Source organism: Gopherus flavomarginatus, chromosome 8 (assembly GCF_025201925.1).
Source record: "Gopherus flavomarginatus isolate rGopFla2 chromosome 8, rGopFla2.mat.asm, whole genome shotgun sequence".
In the NCBI taxonomy this organism is placed as follows: Eukaryota; Metazoa; Chordata; order Testudines; family Testudinidae; genus Gopherus; species Gopherus flavomarginatus.
Genome location: NC_066624.1, coordinates 17589596 through 17607504, shown reverse-complemented (window position 1 = coordinate 17607504; position 17909 = coordinate 17589596). Strand labels below are relative to the sequence as shown.

General features: G+C 45.8%; 1 protein-coding gene across 1 annotated transcript; it reads left to right on the top strand.

Annotated features, from left to right (window-relative positions):
* The first annotated feature begins 1534 nt into the window (after positions 1–1534).
* RAB39B (RAB39B, member RAS oncogene family) lies at positions 1535–15484 on the top strand. Its single transcript, XM_050964553.1, has 2 exons — positions 1535–2230; positions 11633–15484. The coding sequence occupies exons 1-2, from the start codon at positions 2016–2018 to the stop codon at positions 12057–12059; spliced, it is 642 nt and encodes a 213-aa protein (XP_050820510.1). The 5' UTR covers positions 1535–2015; the 3' UTR covers positions 12060–15484.
* Positions 15485–17909: the final 2425 nt, after the last annotated feature.

The window sequence follows — 17909 nt, the reverse complement described above, 5'->3', positions numbered from 1 at the left end:
TTGTCCTACATGGCTCTGATGTATGATGCAGCTATGTGGTGTTAAAGAGCTGCCATGTTCCACTCCAGAGATGGCTGCATTGCAAGTGATGGGTGGAGCTACTTCTAAATGCTCCTTCAGGATGAAAGCTACTAGATACAGATACTTGTTTCTGTGGTTTTGTTTGGACAGCACTAAGCATGCTGATGTTGCTCAAAAAGCTATTGTGTGTAGCAGTTAGGAACGCTCATTCAAAACATTGCAAAAATAAAAGTGGTCAAATTTAATCAAGGAGTTGGCTAAGTTTTGTGATATTTAAATAATTTGTTAATTCGAATATTTTTCATTAGCCACTTGTTTTAGGGGTGAATATTTGCAAAGATATACCAGCGTAGCTATTTTATTTCACGTTCAAAGTGTTCCATTAGTCACCCAGTTAAAAGCATCATTATCCAGATTGTGAGCTCTTTGGACCAGGGACAGTGTCTTCTGTACATGAGGACAGCACTTAGCACATTATGGGGATTCCCAACATAGAAATAATAAATCATGATAATATTAGATGTTCATTGCCAGCATGTCTAGGTGGTTTGCACAATAAGCCTTGCACAATGCACCTCCTCTTTTACCAGGTTCATCCATTTGCTAATTTCCTTTGTCTTCAGCTCAAATATGAATCTCTGTTGTGTTAGGGTTTTTTTGGTAAGTAGTTTCTTTTCTAGTCAATGTGGTAGAGTAAGTCAAAAGGCGGCTGCTCCTCTATCCTAGAGATTACAGTAGCTGCTGATGCCAATGATGAGTCAGAGTGTTTGGTGCTGATGTTGCTGCCATTTCATCAGCTCTGTGATCCTCAGCATCCCCTATTCACCAGCTCTCCATCTTTACAACCCTGGGCATCTCTGCGACTGAAGCCCACACTGGAGGAAGGGCTGCGATTCTTCTGGCTGCAGGGAAATGAAACCTCTTCTCTGGAGCTAGCCGGGTGCCTTTGAGGACTATCCCCTTTGTAATCCTTGCTTGGAGGCACAGAATAATAGAGCCCAGGAAGCCTTCTAGCATCGGGTTGTTTTTCTGTTTTAATCAAGCTCGGACTTCCTGAGCCTGGAGGCTTTGATCTTCCTGTATGCAGGGTGGATTCTGTTCTGGTGAGCGGTACCGAAGAGGGGGATTCAGAACCTTTTCTTGGAGTCCTTCCTTGCTGACCTGGATTTAGGCTGCTGAGTTATAGCTCTAGCTATTTGTGTTAACACAGCGGGGGGGAAAAGGTTGGAGCCCTTGAATGAGAGCTGGAAATTCATTCCAACTCCCTTTCTGCTGTTGTAACCAGGCCTGCCATTGCCAAGTTCTTTTCAATGCATTACAAAAGCGTTTCTCTGCCATTGCAACGGGAAACACGGATCAGTAGCAAGATGGATGTCGGATCCTGATTAAAAAAGCAAAACAACAGGCTGGCGAAGAGGGAACTCTAGGCTGGTCTGGGGCAAAATGGAGACCATCTGACCTTTGCATTTCCAGCAGAGACATTTCGCTTGTGTGTTGCAGAACTGGCGGCAGGGGCGGGGGTGCAATCCTGCCACCCGCATCTCCTGCAAGAAGATTTCCCAGCAGCCAGAAACCATGACTGGACAGGGGAACAGAGATCCCACGCATTCTGAAGGCTTCCCTGATAGCCACCTGCCACGCAGACCTGCCCTTGTAGCGCTTCTATTTCTCTCCTAAATAAGAGAGCCAGCAGCAGCGGTGAGGCTGAGACGCCCTCTGGTGGGCAGTGCGGGCGACGCAGCGCGCCGTCTGGTGGGCAGTGTCCCTACAGCGCCCTCTGCTGGGTGCCTGCCTTGTATCCGGCTGCAGGACTGTGAGCAGAAGCGCCGGGCACCTGCTGGCCGCAGAGCCTCCCTCGCATCCGCGCGGGGCTCGGCATGGGCTGTGCGGAGCGTGCCCGGCACTAGGCGCTTTGCAGAGGCTGCACTGCACCGGGCGAGCCCCGGGCGCAGCGCTCGGCGAGGCCAGACCTGGGCGAGCCGCTGGAGGGAAGCATGGAAGCGATTTGGCTCTACCAGTTCCGCCTGATCGTGATCGGAGACTCCACCGTGGGCAAATCCTGCCTGATCCGCCGCTTCACCGAGGGGCGCTTCGCCCAGGTTTCGGACCCCACGGTGGGCGTGGATTTCTTCTCCCGGCTGGTGGAGATTGAGCCGGGGAAACGGATCAAGCTGCAGATCTGGGACACGGCCGGGCAGGAGCGATTCAGGTGAGAGGAGGGGCGGTGGGATCGGTGCCCGCTGGGGGTCCGCTGGCTCGGGGAAGGGAGCTCGCCCGGGGCAGGTTTGCCGCCCGCCAGGGAGGCTCAGTTAACGCCCTGGCTGGCCGGGGTAGCAGGCGAACCGCTGGGATGGAGCCTGCAGCTCTGCCGAAAGAAGCGCTGCGCCCTGGCCGCGCAGTGCGGGCTGCAGGGGCGGCCCGGGGGAGAGGAGCCAGCCCGCTCCAGGCGGCAGAGCAAAGCCGGAGCCAACCCGCGGGCCTGCCTCAGGGCCCTTCGCCCGCACCCACCGCGGTGCAACTCCCCGAGACCGGGCTGGCCTCAGCCGGTGCCTCCCGGAGCGCGGGCTGATGGAGGCACCTAGTCTGGGACCCAACAGCCCGTGTTCAAGGCAGCGCCCACAGGCTGCAGGGGCCGCATCCCACGTCTCCCTCTTTCCTTGTGACCCTGCGCGGGCCTGGGCAACCATCTGCCACTGGGGCAGGGAAGGCAGCAAGCCCCGCCTGGGCTAGAGCAAATTGAACTGCCCTGTCTGTCCGCCCCAGGGCTCGCCCCCGACTACACTGCAGCCCTCAAACACCTGGCTGGACATGGAGAAAAGGCTGGTCCCTGGTTGTTGGGCCGGAGAGCAGAGCTGGCTTTTCAAGTGTGTTAGGTGGAGGGAATCAGGATTTCCCCCTTTGGCTGGGGGTGTTGTCCAATCCTGACCGCATGAAATTAGCTAGCAGCTGTTCAGCTTTTTCTGTGAGGCCTTTGCGTTTTGCAGGAAGAACTAGGTGGGTTTCCATCCCTGAGCCTGCTCTGGTTTCTGATGCAACAGAACAATAAGTTCAAACCTCAGAGGTGGAATGAATGAAATCCAAAGAGTTAGTACAATTCTGATTAGAAAAACCATCCTTGTTAATATGTGAAGGTTGAGAAATCAGGCCCTTGGAAGCCAGAAAAAATGGTCCCTCCATGTCATTATGAATTATTTGTCCATTGATGCTATTTTATGTAAACAGTCTGTGGAGCAGCAAGATGTAGCACCAGGCATACCCTCTTCAGACTTGGTTTGTAAGTATCTGTGCAATATACCAAGCAAGACAAAATTATAAATTGTAACACAGAGACCAAGATGTAGTTCCATTTAGAGCCAAATCCTGCTTGCTTTGTTCACGGCTGACTCCTGCTGAAGTCAATGGCACAGAGAAGATTTCATGTTTCATTTTCTGCTTAGCCCAAAAAGATGTAGTAGGCAAAATACACATTCTGAGCGTGTATTAACGTCTGCCCAAGTTATCCAGAAGCACACAGCCTCTCTCTGTACTGCGGAGGATGAATGGAAGATTTTGAAACATAACAAGGCTTGTTTGCCTCCCACTGGCCCGAGTGAAAATAAATGAAAACAGATCTCTGCGTGTTAGCTATGGGAACAGACATAAATATTCACCAAGCACAGAAAGTCAAGGCAAATTCATTGCAAATTGTTACCTTCCTCACATCAAAAATGCAGTTTATGCAGGAAGATGAAGGAAGAACATGGAACAGGCTGAAGTAAAGAAACAGCAGACCAGTGTTTCAAACATGGTTGCCTAAAGTTAGGTTCCTAAGGCCTTAGCTGAGGCATCTAAATATTGAACCAGATTGTCAGTAGTGCAGCAGCTCCATTGAAGGCTGTAGGCTGTGGGATGGAGATCAACCAGGGCAGTTCAAGGATTTTAGGTTGACTGTGAATAACAGTTACATTTAGGGAGAGTACTGTGGTAGTGTGCCTCACAGCCTCTAGCACTGAATACTGAATGGGGACGAGTAATTTAAGAGACTAAGAGTACATCCAGACTACCTGCCAGATAGCGATCAATCTATCGGGGATCGACATATCGCGTCTCGTCTATATGTGATATATCAATCCCCGAACGCATTCCCGTCGACTCCGGAACTCCACCAGGGCGAGCAGCGGTAGCGCAGTTGACAGGGGAGCCGCGGCCATCGATTCCCGCACCGTGAGGACGGGAGGTAAGTCGCAATAAGATTCGTCAACTTCAGCTATGCTATTCCCGTAGCTGAAGTTGCTTATCTTACATCGACACCCTCCATTCCCCCTCCCCAGTGTAGACTAGGCCTAATTGGTAGCAAACTTGACTTCATTAGCACAGAAAAGGACTATATGGAGGGATATCCATGGGATTCACTGCAGAATCCTGTGGTAAATTGCAGCCATGTGATAATTGTATTTATCATACCTCTTTCACCTGCGCTTTGCTGACTCATCCAACTCCCTAGTGGGCCACTTCCATCCTGCCAAACCTCTGAGCAGCTTCAAAAAGCTGCCATTTTTTGTTAACCTGATTCAGAAACATTTCAGTTGCTAAATCCCTCCCTCCGTTTGCTCAGACGACACTGGCTGTGGCCCAGGATGGACAGTATTCAGTCCTTAGCTAGTGACATGTTTAAGGTCTAATATCTTGTATTCATTCAGGGCTAGAAACACCAGATTTATACCATTGGGAGAGGGCAGTTCCCAGCTTTCAGTTGCTACAGACTCTATCCAGAACTTGGAATGTAAAGGTGACCTGTTAAGGAATTTTTTAAAAATTAGTTTATGCCACTCTGCGCCCACCCCCATGCTTTATGCTGCACAAAGAAGGCTTGAAAGATTTTCCCCTACAATATTTTTTCTTGCTTTAAAGTCTTAGAAATCGTGGGAATACTGAGGCTGCTTACCCCTTGTTTTGCATACACCTCGAATGCTAAATGGGGGCAAATTACACCACTCAGCTACTTATCCCCTGATTCTAGCCCATTTGCACCTACTGCTGTTCCACCCATTTGGATCTGGTCTTAATTTGGCCCACCGATTCTGAATCTTGATTCTGCCTGTTCTGCCCTATACCTGGGCAGGAGACTCTGAGCTGGAGTCCATTGCTGATTGAATCTTTCCCTCCTCCTGTAAGTGGCTGGAAGGCCGCCTGATGAAATTAGACAGCTGGGCTGCAGGTGGCTGCACAAATCTTCACATAACACAGGTTGCAAAGTCTTTTGTTCTTGTTAACATTACCCAATCGCGTGGCCTTCAGCAGTACATTCAAGGCAAGAAGACATGAAATCACAGAATGACAGGCATTTGTGACAGCAAACCAGCGAGGTGCATGCTGGGTAAGACTGTTCTCCACAGCATATTGTGTGTCCCACAGACCATGTTGTTTTGGGCCCTGGTTCAGCAAAGCACTCAAGCACATGCTTAACTTTGACTGAGCCACTGACTTCAGCGGAGTTGCTCCTGATTACACCAGAATAACTGAGGTCAGAATCAGGTCTGGGAAGAGCATTCCAGGATGCTGGAAGTATCCCTAACGCTAACCCTAATCCAGGTCCAGGACCAGCACAGCTACAAAACAGGAGGAGCCGCAGCCATGAGATCAAAGCAAGCTTATTTTCACCTGTCTTTTTAATACTACCCTTGAATTACTTTTTCCATGTAAGCAAACAATGGAATTGCTGTAGCAAAGACATGGAAGCTGGGGTCGGCAGGGGGTGTGTCCATGAAAGGGCATCTCATGTAGTTCAACCTGTGAAAAAATGTTTGGGAGCTAGTGCAGTACCACCCTACACCACCATGAGTGTGCTAGCGTATTTCCCTGGTACTAGCTTTCACACGCAAGCCTGAAAAGCTTGCGGCCCTCACAGGGAGAAGAAATTCGAGCTACCAGATTTTAGAAACCTCCACAATGTTGTAAAAATGACCTTTCTCGTATATAATGACGTCACCGTTTTAAAAGAGACCGGTAAAGGGGCAAAAAGAAAAATGGACTCATTCTTGATGCCATACAAAGAAGACCTGGAAAAGGGAGCTCGGTGGTTTTTTCCTGGTGCTTTTTACATTAGAAATTCTGGTCTTTGTCCATCCTGGCTAGACTATGGGAGCAGGAGAACTCTTTCTTCATCCTAACGATAACCCTGCCTGACTCTTAACCAGTGAGATGATGATAGCTCCAAAAGCTGAAAGATGAGCAGTGGGGAGGGGAAATGATTTTTGTCTGACCGTGTGAAATCTTCTTTTTGGTTTTATTATTGCCTCTCTAATGCCAACGACTAACAAACCTTTTGGAAAAAGGGCATCTTGCTTAAAGATTGAATCCTCCCCTCCCCCAGCACATTCTCCTCTTTCAACAAAGGAGGCCTCACCAGCCATATGATCTGAGACCCCATGAGACCCCACCCCTCCCACTGTTTAACGTAAGTCCTATTAAATCTTTCTAACGCACCTCTCACATCACTGGTGAGTTTGCCTCAGAGAGAAGAGGGGCCTTGGCTAAAGCACTGAATACACTGGGAAGCAGTATGCTCTGTGTAGTGTAGGGGAGAACTTAAAAGGCTCCAGAACCTGGCTAGATAGCACTCACTCAGATATTCAGAGCTGCGTATGTCTCGGAGCCAGAGACTTGGGAGGGCATTGATTATTGATAGCAGTTTTCAGGTATCTAAAAGGGCGTCATCAGGAGGAGGGAGAAAACTTGTTCACCTTAGCTTCCAATGATAGAATAAGAAGCAATGGGCTTAAACTGCAGCAAGGGAGATTTAGGTTGGACATTAGGAAAAAGTTCCTAACTGTCAGGGTGGTTAAACACTGGAATAGATTGCCTAGGGAAGTTGTGGAATCTCCATCTCTGGAGATATTTAAGAGTAGGTTAAATAAATGTCTATTAGGGATGGTCTAGACAGTATTTGGTCCTGCCATGAGGGCAGGGGACTGGACTCGATGACCTCTCGAGGTCCCTTCCAGTCCTAGAGTCTATGAGTCTATCTATAGCACAGGCAAGAAATCCTTCTTCTTCTCTGTTCTCTTCTCTCTCTGCCCTGTGGCTCGTCTCCCATCACACTACAGCAGTGCTGCTTGCTGTTGATAAAGCAAAACTTGGAAGCCCCAAATAGTCATTTGTGGGGCAATTTCTCTGGATACACAAAGATTTTGCAGGACCCACCAACCCCTCACTATGATTCTGGTTGCTCTAAATGGAGAAATCAATTCCTGTCCCATGATAAAAAAGCAGCTATACGTTCCATCATGAAATAGGAGGATCCCACAAAGGCAAGAATGTTCAGGAGCCTGACCTCCTCCAGGGAGAAATGTATACTTCCTTCTGGATTGACAATGAATCCCTTAACCTGCACAGAAAACACCAGTCAGCAAGCATTCTACAGCTTCTTTGGTATTTACTCAAGTTTGGTTGTCATCAAAATATAAATCTGCTCGGGCTAAAGTTCACAGGCTGGTTTTGTAGTACTTCAGTTTACAGCATGACTAATACACAGATTGGCTTGCTCTCACATCACAGTTCTCATTGCACATGCAGCTGCCCTAGCTCACAAAGCTCTTGTAAGGTGCCTCATGGTTCCCAGCATGTTGTTTTTTGCAGCACTGAGAACAGAGAACCTGTGAATGGTCAGACCTCAGGCATGTAAGGACACAAATCCATTGGCATTTGCTATTTTCCACTAGAAGCCTAATAGCAAAAGCAGGTGCACAGGTGCTCGACTGAATTGGGGCCTAAAGCATCACTGGTAGTAGAAGGATGAAGTACCTTTGGCTGTAATTCAGTGGAGTTAGAAACAAATGGAAGAGGCCTAATGCCAATCAAAGGGCCCTTCTTACACTTTGTTGTATGCTTGGGATTGTTCCATCAGGCAGATCAGCCCACATGAGTGTTAATGTAGGAGCCGTTCTTTGTGGGCCTGTCTGAGCCATGTTCTTCTGGAGGCAATGGAGAGACTCCTATTTGACAGCAAATGGAGTTGGGTCAGACTCTTGTATGCCACATATTGTACAGAAAAGAAAACCACACTCATTTTAGTAACACCTGGGGACTGTAAAACATTTATCGGGGCCTTCATTTTTCATCCTTCACCTGAAAATCCAGATGCTTCAGTTACCATGGGCCAGATCCACAAAGGGGACTTGGGCTCAGCGTTGCAGTGCCTAACTTTAGGTGCCCACTGGAGTCCTCAGTCCCCAAGCTCCCTAGACAATGCAGCTGGAGAGTCAGGAGCTTAACGATGGGAGCCAGAAGCCAACACGCTGATCAGGGAGCCACCTAAGCTAGCCAATAGGGGGGAGGCCCAAGCCCTGCCCATCAAAGGTGGCTAGGTGCCTCCCTCCACTCAGAATTCAGAGCCAGGAACCCTCTCCTGCAGTAGGTGCTTAAAACAGGTCAGTCCTTTCTTGTGAACATGTGAGGGGAAGGAGTGGGCTTCCTTTTACACTGCAGCCCACTGGTTAGAACATTCAGCCAGGGTGTGGGAAACCCTGCTTCAGTCCCCACTCTGTCTGATCCAGAGTAGGGACCTGACCCCAGGTGAGTGCCCTAACCACCAGGCTATAGGTATTCTGGGGGAGGGGGTTGTCCCATTTCAGGGCAATGCCACCTCTATTTCCCCATCATGGTCCACCAAGGGCACCCACTGTAGGCTTCCAGCTCCTCAGTCATCACCTCTCCTGGGCAGAGACCATATCTCTGACTATGGCCCTCCTGACTGGAATTTTTCCAGGCTGCACAGTTCCCTATCTGACCTCTGATATCCCCAGCAAGCCAGATGGCATAACCAGGCCAACAGCTACACTTTCCATTCTCTTCGAAGCCCATGAGCAGCTCTGATGGCCAGCAGTTACAAGTTACCCCACAGCTTCTTCTAAGCAAGCACATTTATTCTTAAGGTAAAAGCATTACAGCAAAAACATTAAAAACAATTCAGTTTATTAGCATGCATGTATGTTCTTTATTAACGATCACTACCCCAATGCCAGCAAGGACTCTGGTAGGTGCCAGTTCAGCCAAACCCACCAAGGGTTTTTTTGTGGTTACACATTCATAACCATCTTAGCTCAGAACCAGAATAGTTCCAGCATTCCCGTGTCCAGCTTGGCCCTTTGATCTGGGAACATGTAATCAGTAGACAACAGTCCTCTCGTCAGAGCTGAGCATCAAACAGCTGGGTTTTTGCACAACTGGACCTGGGGACTTTGCATTCTCCTCCCCTAGTGATTACCCAGGAAATCCATGTCATACCTATTGTCCCAGAAGCCCATTCTTGTCTGCCACATTGTTAGGGTGACCAGATGTCCTGCTTTTATAGGGACAGTCCCACTTTTTGGGTCTTTTTCTTATATAGGCTCCTATTACCCCCTACCCCCGTCCCGATTTTTCACACCTGCTGTCTGGCCACCCTACACGTTGTTCAATATAGCCCTTTGGTCATCCAGGCCTCGAATAATACTTAACCTTTGTATTTAATACAATGGACTCCAAAGACACTTAAACTTAATTCAATAAGGTTTGCTGAGGATATTGCAGGAAGGGGCCATACTTGTCACAGGTCTCTCCTGTTGAAACTGTTCCACGTTGTATAAAATACTTACTTAGCCCTTAGAGCAGGGAACTGGAACCTGGATCTGCGGGGAGAATGCACCAGCCTCATGGCTCTAGAGTCATTCGTTCTTTGGCCCAATGACTGTTTAAGTATTTTATACAAAGTGAAACAGCTGCAACACAGAAGATCGAATGAGTCTACCCCAGAATGCCCTACAGCCCCGTGGTTTGGGCACTCGCTTCCCTCTTAGACAGCCTGGGGATTTGCATTTGTGTCTTCCACCTCCCAGGTGAGTGCTCTAATCATCTCCATCAGAGTGGCAGAACTTGGATGGATTTGCATATGCCTATGGGCAGAGACTTTAGCAGGGGAAACTTAGGTGCCCAGGAACCAGGGCCGGCTCCAGGGATTTTGCCACCCCAAGCAGCCCCCCCCGCAAAAAAGCCACGCTCATGATCTGCGGCAATTCAGCGGGAGATCCTTTGCTCCAACAGGGAGTGAGGGACTCTCCGCCGAATTGCTGGACATGCCGCTCCTCTCTGGAGTGGCCACCCCAAGCACCTGCTTGCTAAGATGGTGCCTGGAGCCGGCCCTGCCAGAAACTTTGGGTGCTTTCAGGGTTAGGCAGCAACCGAACAGGGGGTTGAGGGGCTACATTTTGAACTTACATGTCAAAAGCAGCAGTTAGGAGCGTAAAGGCTTCTGTGGCTCTAGCCTCATGAGTTCAAGTCTTACAGGGCAGCAAAAATTATAATGAACAAATAGTGCTGGTGCCAGCATTTGGAAAAGATTGACATTTTTGACCAAAAAAAAATAGAGGCACAACGTGGTAGGAGAATTTATTTCCCATATTTTCAACCAGCATTATTATTAAACTGTATCATTCATTGCTAACAATCAATAATATCCCTGTCCCCAACCCCTTGCTTCAAGCAGATGTTGCACCAGAGAGCGGCTTGAATGTTCCTTAGCAATGTGCTGGTTGTGATACCTCTGACACAAGCCATTACAGCAGCCGTAAGAAAATGAAAGTGCACTTGTGTGTACACATGATGCCTCTGATTTTTCACACTGTTTCTAGGCTCCAGCTTCCAACTCCACTGCAGGCCTTTGAAAACGCCCTCTTTGCCTTACAAAAAGCTGGAACCTGCTGCGTGCTTGGGTCCAAGAAGACCCCTTTTAGGGAAGGGGTATGGTACAGTGGCTTTAAACATGAAGTGACTTGATCATGGTGTAGCCGAGGAAGAGATTTCTGAGATGGCAGACAAAGGCACAGCATGATCCAACGACCGAAAGCCGAAGCTAGACAAATTCAGAGTAGAAATAAGGCAGTAATTTTTAACAGTGAGGGAGACTAACCATTGGAACAACCTATCAAAGGAAGTGGTGCATTCTCTGTCATTTGAAGTCTAAGTCAATACTGGCCGTCTTTCTAAAAGAGATTTTATACTTCAAAGAGAAGTTGTGGGTTTGAAGCAGAAATTATCAGGTGAAATTCTTTGGCCTGTTATGCAGGAGGTCAGACTACATCAGGGGTAGGCAACCTATGGCATGCGTGCCGAAGGCGGCACGTGAGCTGATTTTCAGTGGCACTCACACTGCCTGATTCCTGGCCACCGGTCCGGGGGGGGGCTCTGCATTTTAATTTAATTTTAAATGAAGCTTCTTAAACATTTTAAAAACCTTATTTACTTTAAATATAACAATAGTTTAGTTATATATTATAGACTTATAGAAAGAGACCTTCTAAAAACGTTAAAATGTATTACTGGCACGCAAAACCTTAAATTAGAGTGAATAAATGAAGACTTGGCACAGCACTTCTGAAAGGTTGCCGACCCCTGGACTACATCATCATAATGACCCCTTCTTGCCTATAAATCTTTGAACCCAACTACCTGCTAACAAATAGAGCTGGTCAAAAATATTTGGGGAAATGAAAATTTCAACCACCACCACCACCAAAAGGATAAAACTTGCCCCCCAAATGTGCAACTTCTAAGATGATTTTTACTTTCTTGTTGGGCGGGGGGGGTTCTTTTTCAGATCCATCACCAGAGCCTACTACAGAAACTCAGTAGGCGGGCTCCTCTTATTTGACATTACAAACCGCAGGTCGTTCCAGAACGTCCATGAGTGGCTAGAAGAAACAAAGGTGCACGTCCAGCCCTACCAGATTGTCTTTGTTTTGGTAGGTCACAAATGCGACCTTGACACGCAGCGGCAAGTCACTAGACACGAGGCTGAGAAACTGGCTGCTGCATATGGCATGAAGTACATTGAGACATCTGCTCGGGATGCCATTAACGTGGAGAAGGCCTTCACTGACCTGACTCGAGATATATACGAGCTTGTTAAAAGGGGGGACATTTCGATCCAAGAGGGCTGGGAAGGGGTAAAGAGTGGATTTGTACCAAACGTAGTGCACTCTTCAGAAGAGGTGGTGAAATCAGATAGGAGATGCTTGTGCTAATCACATCTAGGGAGAAAAGATATGATGAACTCTACTAATCAAACATACTCTATTACGTGAACTCAGTGTGATGGAAAGGGATTGTAACACTAGCATGGTGAATGGCCTCACACCTTTTTTGGACACTAGAGGAACAGAACCAGGAAAGAAATGGTCAGTTCCAAATAACCTCTTTAAGAATTGGGGGTGGGTGGGTGGGTGGAGGCCTACAAACCTATGTGAGAATGAACAAAGGTGCATGTTTATGTTACAGGAGACAGGAGGCATAAAAACAAGAGGGGATCTGAATGAGATGGTACAGAACAGGGAATTTTACATGTACTGTTTTTGTATGCCATGTGTTGAAGCCACAGTCTGAACAGTCTATTACTACAACACACACGAGAGGAGAGAAAGTATCTTGGTTTGCATCAACAATTTATTTCCAGGAAGATTAAAATATAGTGCTGTTTTCATTCTTGAATGTTACTTCCAGGGTTAACTCAAAAGAAACATATTTTACAGATGTGGCGCACACACTTTGGGGGCTTAATGGTCTTGTACCTCATTAAAACATAGACTAAGACTATAATATGGTACTTTAAAAGGAAAATAAAGGTTATTTTATTGATAATTAAAATTTAAGCATTTCCATCCCTCTGAAGAGGGGTATTTTCCTTGCCCTGCCTAGTTGAGACTAAGGGCCAAGTCCAGCATGACAGCTCCAATTATAATTATCGGATGAATTTATAAATACTTATGATCTCTCTACATGATTGTAGAAGAAGTACCTCGACTATATGGATTGCCAATATCATTAACAGATCAGGAATATAAAGCTTCCTAAGTGTATCCTCACATCCAGTATCTCACAGATGGGTCATGACAACCAGTGATTAGCAATCAGTTGGGAAATGCAGATATTTCTGTCTTGCTATCAGAAATAGAGTGACGTTGGCAGCATTTCACTGTAAACTTACATTGCTCCTTAGGAAAAAAGGAAAGAACAAAAGAAAATTAAAGATTTAAATCAAGAGCATCACACATCCCTGAAGGTGGGGGTTTCTTTTAAAGAACAAGGGAAAGAGCTGGTTCCGGTACTGAAAGCGGTGACTAGCGGCAGCATTCTCTGCTCTTACTGGGTTGCTTTCTTTACTGGCATCTGGGGAAGGAGAGACATAGGAAGTGGAGGGAGGGGTATAGAGCTAAAGTGTCTGAGAGGGTGAAAAGGGAAGAAGAGAGAAGCATAGGAGAAAATGTCTTCTCTTTGTTTTATTTATATTCTACCCAAAATGGGGCCTACACTGGGCAGGTAGCTGACTTACAAAGGCTATAACAAGTGTCCATTTTCTGGGAACACCATCTACCATTTCAGCTTTGCTTAATGTAAGTACTGTATTAACTAAAGCTTTTGGAATGCAGACAGGTAACAATGCACTTGCATTGTGCTGAGGAGGATCAACATGTTAGCAAAACATACAGCGACATTTATTCAAGTTTGCAAGCTTTACAAGCCAAACTGTTAATTTGGTTATGAGGGATTAGGCAAACCACATAGAGATCCAGCATTTGAATACAGGCCTCCAGGTAGACAAGAATAAAGTACTTCTAATTGCTCCTCTAAGGTACCATGTTCCATAAAGAGTAGGATTTCTGACAAGTTGAATCTGTCTCGCTTCAGATCCGTTCTTGTATTTTGTACCATTTGAGCCTGACTGTATCATAAAAATAACAAGACCATTGCTTAGGTATGAAAGCTGTAAAAAAATTAAAATGAATAATATTTTACCTTTAAATTTTCTAGTAACATTTGGAATCCTTGAGCTCAGCGGGTGAGAGCAAACATGGTATGCCACTGTGAATATGCCAGCAAACGTAGATCCAGAGGATATTGAAATGGGGGTTGGCTGCGAGAAATGAAACACTTCTGAATACCAATGGTCAATCTTGATTAGGTCACAGTTGTATTCAGTTTGCTGGCCTAACTCTAAGACCCCCATTCAACTCCCACTGAAGTCCATGGAAGCCTTTCCAAAGCTTTCAAGAGAAGGTAGATATGGCCCTCTGTCTGCAGCGAGCATTACAAAACTTCTTTCTTGAATGGCCCAATTTGGCATGACTGGAGTCTTGGCTCAGGGGAGACCTACAACAACATGGGTATTGCAGGCGATCCCCCCTTAGCTTGCCCTGATGTCAGCAAGAACTGAGGGGCATTGGTGGAGCGTGGTGAGGCACGTGCAGCATTCACCCAGAGTTGTCAGTCTCTCCTCTTCACGAACAAGAGCAGCCATATTTAAAAGGGTCCAGTGTGTTTATGTACCTTTATTCACTGAATGGAAATATGCCAAGCTACCATTTTAGCCTTTCAAGGCTGAGTCAGTGCTAAAGTTGTCTCCAATTTTCTAGTTTAAACAACAAATCTGTCTTAAATGAAGAGACTTTGGTTTAATCAAGTAATACTCTGTGAACATAGATGGAAGTAAAACTTTTGGGGCCTATCATGTTTCCTGTATCACTAGAGTCTCATGAGTGAGCATAGCAGGACCTCACTGATGAGGAAAATGATTGAGCTTTTCACTGCATTTCCTTTTTTTTAAAATGATACAGAAAATCTACTTTTCAGTTAGTGAGGTTGGGTTTTTAGTATTTAAATATAAAATTTAGAAAAGTCATAAAAAAGCTTGTTGAGGCTTTGAGTAAACCTTGAATTTGTATTGTAAGTATAGTTCAAAAAAGGTACAGTATGAGAAAATCTGTGCTGTCTGAAACTAAATATTAAAAATAATGAAACAAAAGGACATGGTTAATATTGAATAAAACACCATTGTGTACACCTGTTTTCTAATTCCTTGCATTTTCTAGGCAGCTTATAAAAACGAATAGACAATGTAATACAGTCATGTGTACAAGTCTGGGCTGTTTTTTTCTTTTTCTAAAATAAAAAACCTTATAGGCTTTGATAAACATTCTTTTCTAACAACTGGTTTTAGTGCTTTGACTACTGCAAGAGGCATTAGAGAAATCAGATGGTGGTATCATTCAAAAGAAACATCCAGGAGTTTTTACTCTAGGACAAAGGAAAACACTGTTTGTGGTACAGGTCACAGATTAAAAACAAACATACAATCTGCATGTTGGACTGGAATTTCTCAGAACCTCCAGAATAAAGTATGCTGTACACTTCGCCTTGCTTTCTGTTATGCACTGTAATGAAATGTGAAACCCCCCTGCTGTATTTAGCTGTATGTGAATGAAACATGCTTGTATTTAGCAAAATTGTTAATGTGATTATGTGAAATTCAAATCTTGTAAAGAAAAACTTGTGTTTTTTCCTTACTCCGCACTCCCATTCTTCATCAGTAAGCCATCTAGTGACTCTGTACTTCCACACAGCAACCGTGACTGAAAATCCAATACAAAATAATAAACAACATGCACTCTGTTTACAACAAACCTACCATGCATTTTCTCTAATGATGCGTGCTTCGGTGGCTGCTATTTAAGATGCACTCATTGTCCTTGTGAAAGAGTCCTAGGAAAATTAATAGGGCTCTATCAAAAGTCAATACAACTCAACAGGAATTATTCTAAAAACCCAGTGGATTTTTTTAAAAGAAATTCATTGCTTCACAGCCAGTGACAGTTACCGTCGTTATTCAAAATATTAAAGCACCATATGCCAGATCCTCAGCTGGTGTAACTTGTCCTAGCTCCACTGAGTTCAGTGAAGCTAGAACATATGCTACCAGCTGCTTATCCATCCCCATATAAAGCAAAGCGAACTTAAAGAGACTAATATGAGAATAAGACTAAATAGCCAGAATCTGCAGAGTTAGACCATCTGTAGGTTTTTTCCTTCAAAACACCATTATTTAATATCTAGGCTTTGCCATCAAATCCTAAAGAATAGTTTAAAAACAAAAAACAGAGAAAGGTTATTGTCTGTAGGCTGTATGCATAAGGCTATATTCCACCGTTCAGAGACCAGTTAGCCTGGAATGGGAACAGTTCAGAAACCCATTAGCAGGTCTCTGTTTAGCAGAGAGATTTTATAAGTTTATGTAAAGGTTCAATCTCTTTTCAGAGTGGCCCCCACTGCTTGCACCATGAACAGAATGGCTCTGCTTGCTCGTTATGCTCAAAACATAAATTCAACTGGTGGGGATACTGTTTGGGTTTTACTGCTGATCCCTCTCTACTCCAAAGCACTAGCTGCTAATAGTTTTGGCTGCCTTGTAAATGTTTAGTTTGGCTTTTTACTGGGCACGGTGAAGAAATGCAATCACTGCCTTGAAGCCATCCAAAAGAGAGTAGCTTTAGCAGAAATTCCCAATGTGAGACATACTAATCCACCTCAGGGGAGAGGGTGCCAGGGAAAAACAGTGCAAAACTGCCTGGGCCTGCAGTTGCCCCTCACTAGAAACATTCTTATGTGATTCCTTCACACTTTTTGGACAGCCCCTAACCACAAGCAGCTCCACTATCTACAGCTGCCAGCTAAAGCAATAATCCACTAGCCCCTTTCTTGTCTACTGCTGCATTCAGCAGAGAGGAGCAAATGGAGTCTGGCACAGAGAGATGAGCCAAACCGGAGCATGCTGCAGCTGGGAGTGACGGGGGCAAATGAGGCTAGAAAAGCAGAAAGAAAACAGCAGAACCCTCCTAATCCCATTAGCGAGAATTACCCTGTTTCAATGGCCACCGCACTCCCACTCGAGGTACTCACTTCTTCACTTGCATCTCCTAGCCTCTTAAAGCTGGGGTAGGGAACTAATTCGTACGAGTTTATCCAACCACTTTTGCCCCATCTCTGCTAATTCATTCACTATGCCCCAATAGACACCGTCCGCCAACGCTGTGCACCAAATTCCAGCAGGTAATTCTTGAGAGATGGTTTGCAGGGGACCAGCCTGGCACAAGCATTTACAAGTCACACTATGAGGGTAGTTCTGAATGGACATGTATTTATAATCTGCCTGGGGAGAGAGTCAAAGAGGGTGGGGAAACTACAAGATTCCTTCCACCCTCTCCCAGCCCCTAAAGAGGCAGTCACTTGCTACAAGGCTGGACAGGAAGCAGTGAGGGCAGTGGCTCCTGAGCTGCCTGCACCATTTAGCACAAGATAGGCAACCTATGGCACGTGTGTCGAAGGCGGCACGCGAGCTGATTTTCACACTTTTCACACCACAGAGTGGTGCTCACACTGCCTTGGTCCTGGCCACTGGTCCAGGGGGCTCTGCATTTTAATTTTATTTTAAATGAAGCTTCTTAAACATTTTTAAGACTTGACTTTACATACAATAGTTGAGTTATATATTATAGACTTATAGAGACCTTCTAAAAACGTTAAAATGTATTACTGGCACGCGAAACCTTAAATTAGAGTGAATAAATGAAGACTCGGCACAGCACTTCTGAAAGGTTGCCAACCCCTGCTCTAGAGCCACACTCAGGCTACCAGGTTATCAGCAGTGTGAAGCTGGGAGTGCTGGAGAAAGTTAATTAGCAGTCAGCAGAGAAGCCTGCATTCGGGGGACAATCAGCAGGATGAGCCAAGCACGACAGAGGAAGCCAGGGGGAAAGGAAAGGGATGCACCAAGGGAGAAAGGAGAGCAACAATCTCTGAAATCTGCTCGCTGAGCCTGCCGAGAGGGGCACTGTGTGTCCTGGTGAATTTTAGGTTCACAATTTAGAGATCGTTGTAATCTTCCATATAACAGGCTGTAGAACTTCACCCAGTAATTCCTGTCAGTTATTTTCTCTGCTTTCTCTTCTCACATAGCGCTATTACCCCAAACTCCACAGAACTGTGCTACCAGGCCCAAGATCTCCCGATTTATTGAAATAATTGTCCCTGGCAGAGCTTTCATG

Bases quoted from the DNA above. Each gene is read 5' to 3' on its own strand.
- RAB39B (XM_050964553.1), top strand. From the start codon at position 2,016: ATGGAAGCGATTTGGCTCTACCAGTTCCGCCTGATCGTGATCGGAGAC. The intron at 2,231-11,632 runs GTGAGAGGAGGG...GTTCTTTTTCAG, and splicing joins GCCGGGCAGGAGCGATTCAG to ATCCATCACCAGAGCCTACT.